At 40.8% G+C, this 17893-nt stretch overlaps 1 protein-coding gene across 3 annotated transcripts in view; it reads left to right on the forward strand.

Annotated features, from left to right (window-relative positions):
• The window catches only part of URB1 (URB1 ribosome biogenesis homolog), an 82352-nt gene that overhangs the window by 21531 nt on the left and 42928 nt on the right, over positions 1-17893 (forward strand). For all 3 annotated transcript variants that reach the window (XM_030579221.1, XM_030579229.1, XM_030579232.1), the window contains 9 exons: positions 27-200; positions 879-1023; positions 3164-3286; positions 6090-6202; positions 8159-8278; positions 11119-11235; positions 11728-11866; positions 15112-15282; positions 17107-17303. In XM_030579221.1, coding sequence (XP_030435081.1) covers positions 27-200; positions 879-1023; positions 3164-3286; positions 6090-6202; positions 8159-8278; positions 11119-11235; positions 11728-11866; positions 15112-15282; positions 17107-17303 — 1299 coding nt within the window. The remainder of the gene's footprint in view (positions 1-26; positions 201-878; positions 1024-3163; positions 3287-6089; positions 6203-8158; positions 8279-11118; positions 11236-11727; positions 11867-15111; positions 15283-17106; positions 17304-17893) is intronic.

A 17893-nucleotide genomic window follows, 5' to 3' on the forward strand; every position in this document is an offset into this window, starting at 1 on the left:
GTTAATTCAGCTTCTCTTTCTTCTAGTTACCCAGCAAAACAGTGAAACACACCATCTTGTCCCTTATGTCAACTATTTTGAGAAGAGCCCTGAAAAATATTGAGCACTGTTTGAATGAGGAAATATGGCAAAAGTCAGAAATCTACACTCCACTGATGATGCAGGAATTTGTCCAAATGTACAGAGAAGCCCTTAGCAAGGTACAAAAGAAAAGATATTAAAAAACAACAAGGGCCTAGAATTACAGGTTTGCAGCAGATAACTGCTTCAGCGCACTAAGGCGCTCTGCACTTGATTTATTGTATCCTGGGATCCATAAAAGTTCCTAGGTATTTTATAGACATTTTTATTAAGTGTTAATAACCAGTACTGTAGTACAGCATGGTAATTAATATATCTGGTCAGTTGAAATGCCAATAAAATTCTGTCCACAGATGAATTCATAACACTGGCAGCTGCTGTGCTAGTACTGAGGAAAACTATAAAAATTGAGAGCAGCTTTTTAATAATTTGGCACCAAATTCTACTTTCACTTTAAGTAAATTGCAATCAGTGGAGTTCATTCAGATTTACACTCCGATAATCTAGAGCAGAAACTGGTCCTTGGTTTGAAAATGTTTATTACACTGAAATCCAAACAGCCAAAAAAATGCTAAGCACTTGGTAACTTTTCATATCTGTTTTTAATACAGTGTTCTGCTTTCATATGTTTATTCTCTGCAGAGCTGAAAATAAAAATCTGATTTCAGTCTGTATTCAGATTGCATAGTGTAAGCAGTTCTCCTTGTCAGTATGTTAGGAATATTTGCATCATTACAGCATTGTGCAGCACTGAAGAGCTGTTGATTTTTTTTCTTGCATATATATTTTGCCTTTAGCTTTTACCTGACATGAACAGCATAGTGGCGGTTTGGCAGTCACTTCTAAAACAAGAGGAAGAACAACATGATGGGGAGAGAAGGGAAGACACCATTTACACTAAGGAGGAAATGACCGAGATCACAGAAACCAATGAACAGCACGGTAGGAAAATATTTGTAGGCATAACATCCTATATGTATATAAACAGTTGTGGTGAAATCCTGGCCCCATTGAAATCAATGGAAGTTTTGCCACCATTTCATTGGAGCCTGGATTTTATCCTTGGTATTTGGTATTCAGTCAGTTTGGTCCTTTGGCAAGGGCCTTTGTCTTTGTGTTCCAACATTTTTTAAAAATTGAGTCCCTCCACAGCAATGGTTCTCAGAGCTAGTCCGCTGCTTGTTCAGTGAAAGCCCCTGCTGAGCTGGGCCGGTTTCTTTACCTGCTGCATACACAGGTTAGGGCGATCATGGCTCCCACTGGCTGCGGTTTTCCAGGCCAATAGGGGCTGTGGGAAGCAGCGGCCAGCACATCCTGCAGCCCCCATTGGCCTGGAGTGGCGAACCACGGCCAGTGGGAGCCGCGATTGGCCTAACCTGCGGACACGGCAGATAAACAAACCGGCCCGGCCCGCCCGGGGCTTTCCCTGAACAAGTGGCAGACCAGCTTTGAGAACCACTGCTCTACAGGAAAATGAAACCAGGCATGCCCCCTGCAGACTAGCCAAGTATTGCTAATGGCCTACATGTCTTAATTGATATGTTTTCTGTGCACCCACTCTTACTTTGTGCCCTCTCAGGGTGGCATGTCCAATGCTGAGAGAAATGCTTGTGTAGCTCTTCACAATATGAAACTTCCTCTCCTTTCATAGGAGTTATGTGAGCAGCGAAACAGTTGTTAATATTGACACTTAAATCAGAGGCCAGTGATGATACTTGAGCACCTATCATAACAAACAGGGGAGTTCACACCTGAAAAGCAGTTGTTTCAGGCTCTCTGCAAACTCAGACAGGCTCTGCTGCATCAGTTACTCACAGGTCATGTTTTCAAGGTTTTCTTTGCAGCCATTACAGATAGAGATTTCATTTTTAAAAAAACTGTAAGCTGAGCATGTGGATAACAGTAAAGAGGTCTGTCCTCATCTTCCCATCTAGTCTTGGGGGGCGAGGGGATGTTCCACATTGTGGTAAACGTTGGCCAACAGGAAAAAAAATGTTTTAAAGAGTTGTTCAGCTCTTTTTACACTGTATTTATTTACTTCCACTAGCAGCTGTACAACAGTTTGCCTTTATGAAGCCTCGCATCAATTCAGCTATCAATAAACCAGAAAAACAATTTAGGCTGCTGAAATGCCTTTTTCTTATAAGTGGATGGCTGCTGTACATGAATGATGGTGTTTCTGTTGTACCTGCTCCACATCTTACAGACACTAAATGGTCTCGTTCTAAGGCTTCACATTTGGAGATTATTATCTAAAAAACAGCAAGGGGAGAGAAACCTTAGCTGAAATAAACAGTGATACATTTCCAGTATATACTGTATATCCAACACCAGTGTACCCAATGTCAATGATAAAAAGCAATGGTATTGGTTAGCTGGATTCTTCATTTTCCTATTTCTTTCTGTCATTCAACTTTAGAGATTGATGAATGGTATAGATTGTATGCTTTTTAAGGGAAGAGATTATACCTTCATATGGGGGGGGGCACTATACAGGCAAATTTAAAAATGACAGGGCCCCATGTAGGAATTTGATAAACTAATCCAGATTTAAAAGTATAAATATTAAAACAGAGAAAGGGGTGTGTATCCAGTTTTGCTTCTTTTTGTTAGTCAGCTGGACAGAGCCTCGCTCGTAGTGGATGCTACTGATTAATACAAATAATAATTTACAATGTGGGTTAGAGCAGTGATAGTCAGACCTCTGTGGTTCAGGAGCCAAATTAGCAATCACCATTACCCAAAAAAGCCACAGTAGTGTGAATTATAGGGGAAATATTTAGTGTGTGTGTATATTGAAATATACTATAATAAAATATATTATTCTCACAGCAAATAAGCTAATGACTTAGGCAAGTTGATAACTGAATTGAATGATAACATAGTAAAAAGCTCCTGACTGGTAACTAAGTAAATCCCACAGTATTTTAATATCGTGTGCTGCAAATAGGAAACACACTAAAGAGCCACTTGCGGCTTGAGCGCCTCAGTCTGAGTATCACTGTGTTAAAACATTGCGAGATTGTGGGTTTCCTTTGTCTGTAGGAGAAATGACCTAATTATTAATTCTATCTGTGTTCAGGCTCAGATGATGCAGAAACCACTCTTCTGAAAGCTGTGTTTCTTCAGGTCATATGCCTTTGTCAGAAGGTTGTTCCCCATTTGGTAGCTCAGAGCAACTTTGATTTCAGCAAACTGCTAAAAGGTATGTTAAGGGTATTTAAATGTTCTTCAGCTGACTAATGAAAGCATTAAAAGCCTCTGGCACAGGGGTTCTCAAACGGGATTGGGACCCCTCAGGGGGTCGCAAGGTTATTACATGGGGGGTCGCGGGCTGTCATCCACCCCAAATCCCACTTTGCTTCCAGCATTTATAATGGTGTTAAATATATTAAAAAGTGTTTTTAGTGTATACGGGGAGTCGCACTCAGAGGCTTGCTGTGTGAAAGGGGTCACCAGTACAAAAGTCTGAGAACCCCTGCTGTAGCAGGAGAGGTTGATTACTTTTCTACTTAGTAAAAGGAACAGAAGTGTCCTCAAAAGAGTAACCTGTTTTAGACTCTCGATTACATCACCATTTCATTTTGCTGTTTGTGCAGGGCATGGCACTTCACAAACAAATGTAAAATGACAAGATCGCTGCCCCAAGCGCTTAGCTTTAAAACTATAAATATTAAGGGTTACGGGATGTCGCTATCTAGAGTGGCTCACGATTGTAAGTTCCAGCCTCTGGGCAGTCTGTCAGAAAAGCAGGGCAAGCTGGTGCCATGTTCTAAAGTTAGATTTCTTCAACCCAGTAACAAATATGAACTCCTGAATCACTGTAAGAGTGTTACCATGGAGTCACAGGCAGCCCCTTTGGCACTTCAGTCTGTCTTGCCACCCAGGCAAGCTGGATTTAGTGATGAATGGTCACTAACATCAAAAATATTCAGGTTGCCCCCAGTCTCAAGAGACCAGTCACTTATCCCAGATCAGTATGTACCTTAGATCTAACGCCAAAAACAATGCTGGTAGCCAATTCTGTAATAAACTAATAAAGTATTTATTAACTAGGGGAAAAAATGAGTTATTTACATGTTAAAGCATGCAACTTATAAACACAAATGAGTTACAGTCTGTGGTTCCGAAAGGTGACAGAGATGTAGTAATCTGTCCTTTTAATGTCTTTTAGGGCTAACCTAGGTTGACTTTGGGGAATCTCTGCTTTTGTTTCTTAGCTCCAACCCTTGTAAGAGTCTAAACAGTAAAGAGATAACTATTTCTTCTTGAGAGCAGCTTTATATGTCCTCCCCCTAGAGTTCAAACTGGTGGGACAAGAGCTCCTGTACGTAACTTCTTCATGGGTTTCTGTCCTATGATGGCCTGGATAATCCTTGGTGTGCGGGGGAACCCCTCTTCCTGCTGAGGTTCACAAGTTCATAGCAGGCATTTTTTAAATTATAAAACAAAACTTTCTTATTACCTTACAGCATGGTATACAGACATTAGGTAACACCTATTTTGAACAATACTAATACTGTATATAGGTCTGGTTTCCAGATATGAATTTGTCAGTGCTTAGCTGAGGCCTTCAGACTTGGCAAGTGCTGGCACCTGGCCTGCCAGGAAAAAGACATTTTTTCTTAAATTCCGTATCTGTTTTGTCACATCGGCTCCTATTTTTAAATTTTAAAAATAATCTTCTAATCTACTTCTTGATGTTGTTTACAGAAAATTTACTTGCAAAAATCTGAAATTTCTAGGTGCCTAACTCATAAGAACATAACATAAGAATGGCTATACTGGGTCAGATCAAAGGTCCATCTAGCCCAGTGACCTGTCTTTGGACAGTGGCTAGTGCCAAGTGTCCCAGAGGGAATGAACAGAACAGGCAATCATCAAGTGATCCATCCCCTGCCATCCATTCCCAGATTCAGGCAAACAGGGGCTAGGGCCACCATCCTTGCTCACCCTGGCTAATAGCCATTGATGGACCTTCCTCCATGAATCTATCTAGTTCTCTTTTGAACCCTGTTATAATCTTGGCCTTCATAACATCCTCTGGCAAGGAGTTCCACAGTTTGACTGCGTTGTGTGAAGAAATACTTCCTTTTGTTTGTTTTAAGCCTGCTGCCTATTAATTCCCAGTGACTTTTAATGGGATATGGGTGCCTAACTCTCTCAGGCCCCGATGACAATCCCAGCCTAAATAAATTTATTTTAGAACTCTTCATATTTGCAGCAACATTGTAATCTCTTAAAGGGACAGGGTAATTCATTAGAGGTTTAAAAAGATCACTTACCAAATGCATTGGTCTCTTCTGGAAGGAGTCAGAAGTAACCCTTTCTTCTCTGCTCTGTTTTTTTCAATCATGCTTCCTGCAATCCAAGGGAAGAGGAATGGAATTCTGCATGGTGTTGCTTCTGAGGGAAGATCATAATAGGAGAATTATTAGCAGTAATATGAGATGGTTTGTCTCCTATGTAACAGTTGCCCAAGGAGTGTTTCTTTTTGCAGCAAAACTGAATAGAGGAGTATATACATTTTCTGTACCATAGGTGAAAAATACCACTTGTTGCAAACAAATAATTAAAAGCCCAAAGTTCACTTGCAGTTAGTAAATATGCCATATCACATTTTGTAACAATATGGGTATTATTCTGGACACTTAGGTCAAATTCCACATTGTAGTCTTCGCTAAATTTCCCACTGCAGTCCGAACTGCACCTGGGTTTTCCTTTTCACTTGCTATGTAAAATTACTGTTTGGAGTTGCTGTGTGATAACCCAAGGGGCTCTGTTGTCAGGGGTGGGCCTAATGATCCCTACAGTGTGAACTAGGTGAGGTCGTCTGGATTGTGTTACTCAGGAGGTCAGACTAGATATTAATCATGGCCTTAAAATCTGAATTTCTTGCTTGCTCACTTCATCAGAGTGCTTTGAGGCTTAAATAATGCATGTTTGTGAAGCTCTCTGAGGTCTAGAAATGCAAAGTAATATTATTACTAACTGTTTTCCAACCCCAGGTATTGTCACTGAAAAAGGACTCCGAGAGGAGATCCCTCCTGTTCTACAGCACCATATACTGAAAGTGGCCCTGGAACTGCCGGCAAATAAATTTGCCTGGTTCAGAGTACAGGTAGGAGAATTGCAGATGTGTTTATCTGTTTCTTTTGCCAGTTGCTGTCATATCTGTGTCTCTGATGCTGGACGTCTTTAGTGCAAGTCCTATCATTTCAGCATCTGTTTCCGTTAGTCAAGAGCATCTGTTTTCATTGGCTCAGCAAAGGCTTAGGGCCTTTGTCTGTGGGAATAGAAATTCCCTCCTCTCGTAAGAAAGGTTAAAACAGGCATCCTAAAATCTGCTGCTCCCAGAGGCAAGAGTGAGAATCTTCTGGACACCGAGGGATGAAAGCATTGTGGCTGCAAATCAAGGAGATGAGCAGGGTGCTGCTTCTAAACACCTGTTGGAGAAGAACCTTACTCTAGGTGACTCCTTGCTTATGTGAGTGGAGGCTTTCACAAGCTGCCCTCTCTTCTCATTTACTCCAGGCACATATAGGAAGAGAACCTCCTACAGCTGGCTGGAGAAAGGATTTGAACCTGCCTTGTGAGAGTTGGCAATGGGGGAAAAAAGTAACTCAAGGCTGCCCTGGTTGAAACCCTCCATGATAACAGATTCTCCATCATATTCAGCCAGCCACAGAGAACAAGGAAGAGACTTAAGAGGGAGCAGGAAAGATATTTGAAACTGGCAAAAAAAAATTATTTCTTGCCAGTTGTAGTGAGGTGAAGCCCTGAAACATAAACTCTTGTGTCAGAAGCCCAGTCTGAGGCCTGAAGCCTGAACCAAAGTACTTCCAGGCATTGCTAAGCAAAAGCTGGGCTGTGAGCCAGAGGCAGGCCCCACTCACAGAAGTTGGGAAGAAGAGCATTGCTAGAAGCAGGTGCATCCACATATAAGTGCTAATAAGAGGAACTTGTGCCAAGATGACATCAGGACACTCCACAGAGATAATGGGGAACAGGCAGTTGCATCTTAAAGACAGGGTCAAAAGGACAGCATGATGGATAGATCTGTTTGAAACAACATGATCAAAGGGGAGACAGCACCCTAATGAGCTAACGGGCTGTACTTCAATACGTCAGTAGGGATGAGTAATCTGTCCTATAACTGTATAAAAGTAGGTCCTGGAGTGCACATCTTTGTCTGGCCTAGGGGGCAGTGGAAAGTCCCACCACTGATTGAGCTGGTCCATTGCTGGGGGCACAAATTCATAGTATGTCTTGTAGAGTCTACGAGAAACGATGACTGTGCTTCGTTTGACAATAAACCTGGTTTGGGTTCCTTTGTACCTTATTAGAGTCTGTGGTCTTTGGGGGTTCTCTCGGGGTTTGCTGTGTCAGCTCTCTGCGCAGAGCGGGGGCAGCACACAGAGGGAACATGCACACGGGCAACTGTTATCATCATCGAACAAGAGCAGAGCACCACACCATAGCTACTGACAACACCAGTTTCAACAGCAGTGTAATTTTTCTGTTTTGCACGCTATTAGTGTTAGGCAAGTGCTTAAAGGACAAGTTAGAAGGCCACATTCAGTAGTGATGCAAAGAGTTTTTGTATTTTGCACATTGGATTGGACAGAAAAGTAGAATAAGCAGTAAAGTAATGCACATTTTGTAATAATTTGGCTCTTGTCAGAACAGAAGCGACTTACACTGATTTCTTGTTCTTTGGGAGCTAAATTCATCCCTGGGATAAATGGATTTATTTCCGCTTGAGTCAGTATTAGTATGACATCAGGATTATTGACGATGAGTGAAAGTTAAAGGGTGTTGTGAAGAGACTGCTCTACTTAGACCTTCTCTTAGCTAGTTTTCCTATTAGATACACTCCTTCCACTGCTCAAAGACTATTATACTTACCTTGCTCACCCACTGATTGCAGAATTCGTTCAAATCACGCTACTTCCACTGGGCCAGCCCAAAAAAGTATGGCCTGCAAAACAGTTTTTGCTATTCTGCTGCCACAGTGTAACTTATTCCTGTCCAGTGTTGTCACACACAGGGAGGTTTAAACCCATTATTCTTTTAGGATGTCTCAGAAGCAGAAAAAGTTCGTGGTGAAAGATCAGTATTTTATTTACTGATGAAAATGTTTGTAACAAGTAACCATTCACAACTGAAAACGTCAACAAAACAACTGATCATCAAGGTAAGTTTTTTCTTTGGCCTCAATTAGTTAAACACATTTATATAGTTCCTGCCAACAGCAGTGTGTTGATGTTGATCACGCTAAGGTGTTTTTTTAGCACTTTGATTTTAAAGAGTCTCTAATTTAATTTGACTATAATTATTCACTCCTTCCTGCGTGGAGCATGGCTGACAGCCAGCCTGTTCTGCTCACATGAATAGTCTCATTGGCCACAGTCTTTTCTGAGTAGCAGTGAATATTATTTACTCTTTAAAAAACAAATAAAAAAATCTACATTTTGGCACCTAAATAGAAGATGCCTGATTTTTAGAAGTGCTGAACACCCACAAATCCCATTGAAGTGAATGGCAGCTGCAGGAGTTTGGTGCCTCTGAAAATCAGGTCACTTCTAGTTAGATGCCTCAATATGGATTTAGGAGCCTAAATTAAAAAAATCTGGCCTAGATGTTCCTAGGCCCTGATTCTGCAATCAGGTCCATGCAGGTGGATCGTTGTGACTGTGCGTAGCACTCGTCTCTTCTGCACAGGTCCAGGAGCTTATCCCCGGGTGCCAAGTTGTAACATCATTCACAAACCAAAATGATATGGCTTTTTAAAAGTTAAATCTGGCATGTGATTACTGTTACCAAGTTTTATCACAGGTTGCATTTTGAAAGCTGGAAACAGCTGCTTTTATCAGGGAAATTACATAAGGAGTTCTGTTGTATAGTTCATGTCAGCCACTGAGATGCACATGAGTCTGTTATCCACTAGTGTGCTCCTCCTGCTCATGGCACTAGCGTTGGCTGCCACCGTCAGCAAAGCAAGGTGCCAGATCACAGATGAATTTTTAAGGACTTGACTACAATCCAAAACCTGCTGGAGCTAGTGAGGATCTTCACATTGAGTTCAGCGGCCTCTGGATTTTAATGTTTGCATGGTAACACCACATCTGGGGCCATTTGGATTCAGTACAAAATGTTGTAGAGGATTAAAAACAGTGAACCTGCTTCCAGCAAAGACAATGACAGAACTCCCACAGATGTTATGGGGTTCAGGATCAGAGCTGGAATTTGGACCCAGTAGAATTTCTGTTACAGTTACTCTTGGCAGCCTGGTTCGAAAATGTGCAGTCCTTAATGGTGGTGGGTAAGCGCCTCTTGTGTGAGCCTCTGGTGCTTAAACATATTTACATTTAAAAGCAATAGCGTGGGTTTTGTTTTTTATTTTAGTGTGTGGTATATTTGATTGATGAGCAGAGATTTGGGCTGCCTGATTCATTTTCTCCTTTCAGTCCTTTCTGTTTTATTTGAAAGGGAGACATAAGCAATGAGGTCAGGACAATTGTATCAGTTCCAGTGGGCTTTTCAAAATTCTTAACTTAAAAAAAAAAAAGACGTTAATGTCTTTTTTGCTTTATTTTTCAACATAATGGAATATAATTGCAGATATGTTTTCAAATTTGCATTCTGTTCCTGCCTCTTTTCATGAGGACTGAAAGTACTGTTCTTTTTTGAGAATCTGCCAGAAGTAGTTAATTTAAGAGTGAATCATTTTTTTTTGATGAATTGTCATGTCAGATTTGTAATCAGAGATGCTATTTTTGTATCTACCAGTGTAGCACACAGAGTGAAAGCTGAACAAACTGAGCCCTGAAAGAGAACTGTTTTCAATATATGTTTTGCAAAAGACAAAGTTTATAAAACTATATATAAGCTTGTTATTTGAGTTTTGGTATAATAGTGTCCTCTCTCTTTCAGTAACTTCAGTTAGTTTATTTTATAGATTCATAGATTCATAGAATCTAATAGTGTCCTCTCTCCTTCAGTAACTTCAGTTAGTTTATTTGTTACATGATTACCCGTGCTACTGTTTTAAACACAAAAGGTCTGATTTTGATTTCACTTAACTCTGTTTTAACTTTTTTGACTTCAGTGGAATTAGAACTTGTCTGTACAGTTTTTGTACTGCTTTCACTATATTGGCTTGCAACTGATCACCATAGCATCCCTATAGCTTGTTACCCATAATTTCTAGGAATAACCTATACCGGTATAAGGCACCTTTTCAATGGTAAAACTATGTCCCCATTAGGGGTTTTACCAATTTAATCATTTTGGTTAAAAAAACACCACCACTTTATAACTGAAATAGTTTAATCGATACAAAAACTGTGTTTAGACCAGGCCTAAATTACTTTTGATTTATACTGGTGTGAGGTCGCAATCAGGCAGTAGTTTAGCCAGGTCCCTGCCTCCCCAATGTTACAAACACTCTAGTCCTGCAAACAGTTGCCCTTATGAATAACTTTACATATCTGAGTAGCTTCATGTTGTTCAACTGCATTTCTTGTGTGCATAATATTAATTACGCGTGTAGCTGTTTGCAGGATCAGGGCTTAAAATGCATGAATCCAAGAAAATAAGTGCAAGACTAAGCACAAATTAGAGTTGTATCTGAGAGCTGTATAAAGCTAGGCAGAAAAAGAAGTGTGTGTTGGGAAAAGTTTTGGAGGAGAAGATGGCTGCTTTCAGCAAAGGGGTTAGCATGAATAAAGACATGAGGCCTGATTCTCATTTACATCAAGGCCACTTTACACAGCTTTGGCAATGTAAAGCGGCAGTAAATAATATTTACATCCACTTTGGGGCCCTTTTGTGGAACTACGGTGGTCTAAAGCAACCTTGGTATATGTAAGAATCAGGTCCCTTTTGTCAGAAGTTAGAGAGGGGAACAATGTTGGTGTTCAGCAATTTGCTGCTATTCTGTCTTTAGTAAAAGAAATAAAAATGAAAGCTGCTGTACAAAAAGCTATAAATATACACTATTTATTTTTTCTCTCATGCTGCTTTTTCATTTAGGTTTTGCATGACAGTGGAGTATTTGAGTATACATGGAAGGAACTTGTACTGTGGCTGGAACACTTGGATAATACAATAGAAGACAAAAAGGAAGCCGTGATTCAGTTTTTGGAGAGGGTAATTGTTTATCTAACTAATTTGAACAATGTCAAGAATAGCATTAATGGGAAGCTAATTATTTTGCTGTTATTGGGGAAAATCTTTTCAAAGGATTGTGAATGAATTCTGAGAAAGGCAGTGACTAAATCCTTTACACAGAAGTCATATCTGTTGTCCTTGGTGAAGGGGTGGATGAAAAGAGTTGAGGGGAATTGACTCCCCATAGGATATATTGTTACCAGAGCAGTGCTGATATGAGGAGAAAAGAGGCTAAGATTATTAGGCATCCAACCCGCTAGGCTCCTTTGAAACTCCCAGATAAAATAAACTAATTCCAATAAAAGCTAATCTTTAAAAGAAAACATTTCTCTTCCTGCTCACCGTTTGTGGATGTTAAATTTCCAAGCTCTTCTATTTCACTTAATATCCCTAAAACTTGCATTTTATGTATAGAATTGCAATGAATGCGCTTGTTCATGGACTATGACTGACTTTTATCTTGGTTCGCAGGTTTTAATGAAGTTGGTGACAAACCCCTATCCATACACAGATAAAGCCGCAGACCTTGTCCAGGAAGCCAGTATGCTCCAAGTCAACTTATTTCAACAAGATGTGGATAGTGTTAGCATACCCATCTCTCACATTGATGGTATGTGATGATCCCAATATGATGTCTGCTCCATCTAATTTTGCAGTCCTTAATCAGGCAAACCTGCTACTGATGTCTGTTGAACTCTTGCCTGAGTAAGGAACTACAGGATTAGGCCTTTTAATTGTATTCAGCTCTGTAAGTAAACACCTAAATGACCAGGCTGTCTCCTCGCACCAGAAGTTAATCTGTGACACAGCTTTGCAGTTTTAAAAGTGCAAGTAAAATCTTACTTTTGATCTGCTTTCAGTGTCCCACAGCACCAGTTTTTAATCCAAGTCAAATCCATTGCAGTCATGCTTCCTTTTAAACCACAGGGCCAGGGCCAGCTCCCCCTGCATATATGAGCAAAGGCAAGGATCGTACCAGAGCCAGGGCCGGCGCTACCATTTAGGCAGCCTAGGCAATCGCCTAGGGCGCCAGGATTATTGAGGAGGCGGCATTTTGTCGAGGGAGCGGCGGGCGGCTCTGGTTGACCTGCCACAGGCATGCCTGCGCAGGGTCCGTTGGTCCGCGGCTCAGGTGGAGCTGCCACAGGCATGCCTGCGGACGGTCGGCTGCTCGCGTGGCTCCGGTGGATCTCCCGCAGGCACCACTGCGGCAGCTCCACCGGAGCCGCGGACCAGCGGACCCTCCGCAGGAATGCCTGCGGCAGCTCCACCAGAGCCATGGGATCAGTGCGGGGGATGGCGAAATGGCCGTGCGCCTAGGGCGCGAGAAACCCTGGCGCCGGTCCTGACCAGAGCCCCTCCCACTTCTTGTGTTTATACGCAGGGGGAGCTGGAATCTTGTTGCTTGTGCTCTTTAGGCCAGATCCTGGCCCCATTGACTGCAGTGTCAAAATTCTTGTTGACTTCAGGGACCAGGATTTGGCCAGGGAGCGTACAGACATGGGAGTGTTAGTTCCACTTAGGGAATTCAGGCCTCAGGAGAAAGCACGTGACACCCCCCTCCCTTTTTTTTTTTTTTTTTTTTTTTTTTTTTTTTTTTTTTTTTTTAAGAATATAGCAGCTGCCAGGGTGGATTTGAATTAAATCACTCGCAGGAAGACTCCATTTTATCATGGATTTCTACATAAAAGTGCCTTCTTGTTGGTTGTTGTGAAGAATATGTATTAAGGTTACAACTCAGAGATAGATGTAGGTTTCATTTTTAGAAGGTACACACTATAAGTTTAAGTGATTTATTTTGAAAACTTTTCAGATTAGTTTTACAGCTATATTAGAAAATGAATGATGGTTTGGTTATCTTATTTACCCGGACTAATTGAAGCAAATATTTATGAAGTCATTGGGAGGTGAACTATCTTCAATTAACAGGTTAATCATTAATATTTGGAGGATTTTCTTGCCATGCTATATTAGGAGAACATCACCAGACAGACATTTAAATTGTTTTATTTAAGTAAAACAACAACGTTATGTATTTTGCATTTTTTTCTTCAACAGCAAACTCATAATATTTTAACAAAACAAGCATATGAATTTTTTAATTTAGTTAAAGATTCACTTTTTTTTTTAAATCAGGTTTTTGTTAAAAAATGTTAACTAAAATAGTTAAATGAAATATTTAGAAAAAAACCCAACAAATTAAGTCGACTGTATCAGCCAGGTCAACATGAGAAACTTAAAATTTTGGCTTCTGCAGCTGACTCAGTCATCTTCACCCTCCTGCTTTCCTGGTTTTTCAGGACCCAAACGATTTCTCAGTTTGGAATAAATTGTCCAAAGGAAGAAAATATTCTTTCTACACTGGCAGAAGAAAAGTGAGATGATCACTTCAACAGTCTCTGAATCCAAATGCTTAAGTGACTTTCACCAGTTCACTGTGTGACTTCCTTTAGAACATCATTAACAAACATATGTCTCAGAAAGACCTCAAGACTTCTGGAATATTCTGCTCAAACTTTTGCTTCTGCTGCTTTTACCTTTCTTCTCCATTTATCTCCTTGTCCATATCTATTCCGCCCCCCAAAATCTTCTATTCATTGAAATTTTTGAAACTGCACTTTTAGAGAGAGGTAAGGGGTTGACTCTGTGTACACAAATTTGGAGATGGACAATAGGGTTGAGGTCTGTTATTTCTCACCACTATATATTATTTATTTAAAAACATTTTTGCTATTAACAAGCGTGTTGTCTCTGGAGAGGCACTTTCACAGTTTGAGAACTGCAAAACTAAGCATCTCTGATGGTATCTTCTAGACTGAGCACTGAGTCACATTGGGTAGATAGAAAGCTTAACCTAAATAATCTATACAGAAGCTGCTGGAACCCCATAAAATTGGATCCCTAATCCATAAACTGTTAAAGCAGCAAAGAATCCTGTGGCACCTTATAGACTAACAGACGTTTTGGAGCATGAGCTTTCGTGGGTGAATACCCACTTCCAGACTAACACGGCTACCCTCTGATACTTGACACCATGCAAGGCACTGCATTTAGCCGTATGGAATGGAAATCCATCAACCTCATGAAGAAACTTGCACAAATACAGACAAAATTTCTTCCAGACTAACACGGCTACCCTCTGATACTTGACACCATAAACTGTTGGAACTCATTTACAAAACTTTTCTTAAACATTACATGAATATTTTGTCTCATACTATAGAATTAGCATTTATAATCCCTATTCCATGATGAGTTATCTTTGAGCTATAATGTATCTTAATTAAAACTATCTTTAGATAAATGCTTTTTGAGGAAGAAACCTTTCAAAGAAATCCAATTTTTTAATTTTTTTTTCTTTTTTAAATCATTGATTTTTATCCACCCTGGCAGCTGCCTCCCCTGTATGCGCTCGCTTGTCTCCTCCAGAGGTGCTCTGACTGCAGATATTTTGGTGCGATGCCTTCATCCACTGCTGCTGGTGCTATTTCCCCTTTCTCCATACTTCTCTTAATGGGGCATCAGCTTTGAAAGCAACCCACAGTGTAAACATGCTGTGAGTGCCATCTATTTTACCATAATTAGGAGCCAGATATACCTGTCTTTCATCCTTTGTCTGATTTGTACCGTTAATGTTTATTCAAAGAGACATCTTATTATCCCTGGGTTGTTGTACCCCAGACCTGTATTAAATTGTCCCTTTCACTTGCCTACAGTACTAACATTGGATGGACCCTTTATTTTCTCCTGAATTATCCACGCCTTTAAATCTCCTCCTATTTCCTGTGTACTTGCATCCTAAAAGTAATGTCTGCTTCAACTCAGAACCCTGACATTTTTTCATTGGTAACCTAGATGTCCTGGACATGGTTGATGTCCTTGTGGAGGGCAGCAAAGGCCTAGATGAAGAAATTGGATTCAGTTTAAATGAAGACATGATTCTACACACCTTTCCATTCAGTGCTGTTGTCCCTGCAGCGTTAGAAGCCAGGAATAAGTTGTTGCTTCAGACTGAAAATGAAATGGGTAATTACTGTGTTTATATATGTCCCTGGGAGTGGCTAAAAAGATTCATGCTCTATGTGGATGGTGGGGGTGGAGGGGAGAGAATATTTTATCATTTTCTTGCAGTGGTTACTCTGGTTATTGTGTATGAAAATCAATGAGCCCTATTATGCCCTCTGTTTCTACAAGTGGAGGAAACACAGATCCAAGGGATCCTAGCTCAGAGAAGCATTAAAGGGTACAAGGTTCTGACCCCAAGGAAGATGCATGGAGTTCAGAGCCTGAGCCAAGAGGGCAGTATCAGGATGATGATTGCTCTTCACAACATTAGTTCCACCACCGACAACTCTGTATAACTCTTGCAGGAAAGCTACATAGGTCATATCAGAATTAAAGAGCCCACCTATCCTCTGATGCTGTGGAACCCACAGCAGTGGCCAGAGAAGGGAGCCCCTGTAAGCACAATTCTGCTGACAAGGGGCTGGGAACCAGGCGAGAGGCAAAGTGCCTGAACTTAGGTAGCCCTGGCTTGAGAAGCCCCCAAGATTCTCGCGGCATAAACCTTTACTCCCTGTTTCTTTTGTGAGAGAGGAATGCATGCCTTCCTCACTTGCTCCTGAGGTAGGAACATGTACAAAAGTCACCCAAAGGAACTTCCTGGAGTTCCTGTCCTTTTATGCAGTGTAGCCATGTAGGAAGCAGTATTGCTCGCAATAATTTGTAGTCTTATGGAAAATGTAGAAAACCAAACCTCTCCTCTGCCCCCCCCACACTCATTTCATCTGGGGGAGGAATTCTGCAAGTTCACATTTTAAAAGCACGCTGATGATGCTTATGACGACTATGTTACAATAGCTGTGATTGGGAAAAGGACGTTCTTAAGTGAAATAGAGCTGAATGGTTTTAAAGGATTGTGTTTGGTATAACAAATAGTGGGAAACTCTCCCATTGAAACCAGTTAGTTGGGACTGGAGAATTGGACCCCTGGGGGAGGAAATTAACTTAAAAAAAAAAACTTACATATTAATCCTTGCATGACAACATTATCTTTTTTGGTGCATTGGGAGCATACATGACAAAATGAGCTAAACACTGCTCAGACCTGAATTTAGTAACTTTAGGACAGAAGTTGGCAAAATATGGTTAAATGCTAGACTTAAGGTAGAAGTGTTTTTGTTTGTATACAACTTCAGTGAGTTAGAAGTTTAGGTATAAATTCTGACTGACCCAGCCATATATGTGAGAAAAGAGAGAGCCATGATGGGTAGTTGTTGGTATAATTGTTATGCACAGATCAGGATTCTCTTCCCAGGCCCCACCCACAAAGCTGGCATTCTCCAGATCCTGCATATGGTGAACTGTTGAGTATCCAGAGAGACTAATGGCTAAGATCTACATATTTATACACAGCTACCCTCTGATCTGCACTCCTGCATGCAGATTATGCCTGCTTTTATGTGCAGCTGTGCTGGGACCTATGACCAGCCAGAATACAGGTATAATATAACACTGTGTAAAGCACTTAGTTTTGTGCCAGGTTGGGGGTTGAACCCAGTAGCAAGTCGGAGTGTAATCTGGCACCATTTACCTTACTAAGAATTACAGTATGTAGGATTTTCACTAGCACCTCAAGAAATTAGGAGCATAAATCCATTTGTCATTCAGTGGGATTTGTGCTCCTTAGGGACATATGAAAATCCCACGTTGTAGTATCAAAGTGATTGCTATGTAAATACTGCTCACGTAAGATGGGTGAGAATGGTGCTGTGGCTAGAGTTACTGTATTTTCCCCAATTCTTACCAGTGAGAGAACCTCTGTCTCAAACCTGTTGTTTGCTTTTGTAGGAGGAAGTATAGTGGAGTATCTTGTTGCTGTTTTTACTGATCTCCTGCATAGTCAGAGAGATCCCCTGGCTCTCTGTCTGATGTTTCAGCTCTTCGATAAAGAACTCCAGTCACTGAATGCATCTCAGTATCCTCAGCTCTATCAGTTTAACCAGTACTACAGTCTCTGGATACCACAGCAAGCTAAGGAAACCTTGGTAAAGGATGCATAAAATCATTTGATTGCTAGCTTTAGGGTTGCTAAAAGACCAGTAGATTGTAGAAGGCTTTCATTTCCACTGTGCAGTACATCTAGGCTTTTATCTTCCAAACCTGAGTTTAGGCATCCTCGTTTTCTAATGTGTTGCAGAACCTTTGCTGGATTGAAAGGTATTGGAGACTTTTAAATGAGGTGCAAATTCTTTTTAGCTGTTGCAAGGTCGAAATGTTAATTGAATTCTTAATTACTTTAACGTTAGCAGCAACTTCTTATCAAGTTGCAACAATGATTTATATGCAGAATCACGTTTAGCAAGTTTCAGGAAAGTTACTTAAATGCACCAGTGGCCTGAGTTTGAAAAAAAGTAAGGAAATGGCTGTAATACCTTGACAGTAGCCATCTTACTTTCTATCTGTGGTGCTTATGTGGCCCTCACTGCAGTAGTATCTGAGCATGTCACAATCTTTAATGTATTTATCCTCACAAGGCCCTTGGAAAGAAGGGAACTGTCCATTTTACACATGGGGAGGTGGGGCACAGAGAAACTAAGGGAATTGCCAAAGGTCACAAAGGAAGTCTTTGGTGGAG

The sequence above is a fragment of the Gopherus evgoodei genome, chromosome 1 (assembly GCF_007399415.2).
Source record: "Gopherus evgoodei ecotype Sinaloan lineage chromosome 1, rGopEvg1_v1.p, whole genome shotgun sequence".
In the NCBI taxonomy this organism is placed as follows: Eukaryota; Metazoa; Chordata; order Testudines; family Testudinidae; genus Gopherus; species Gopherus evgoodei.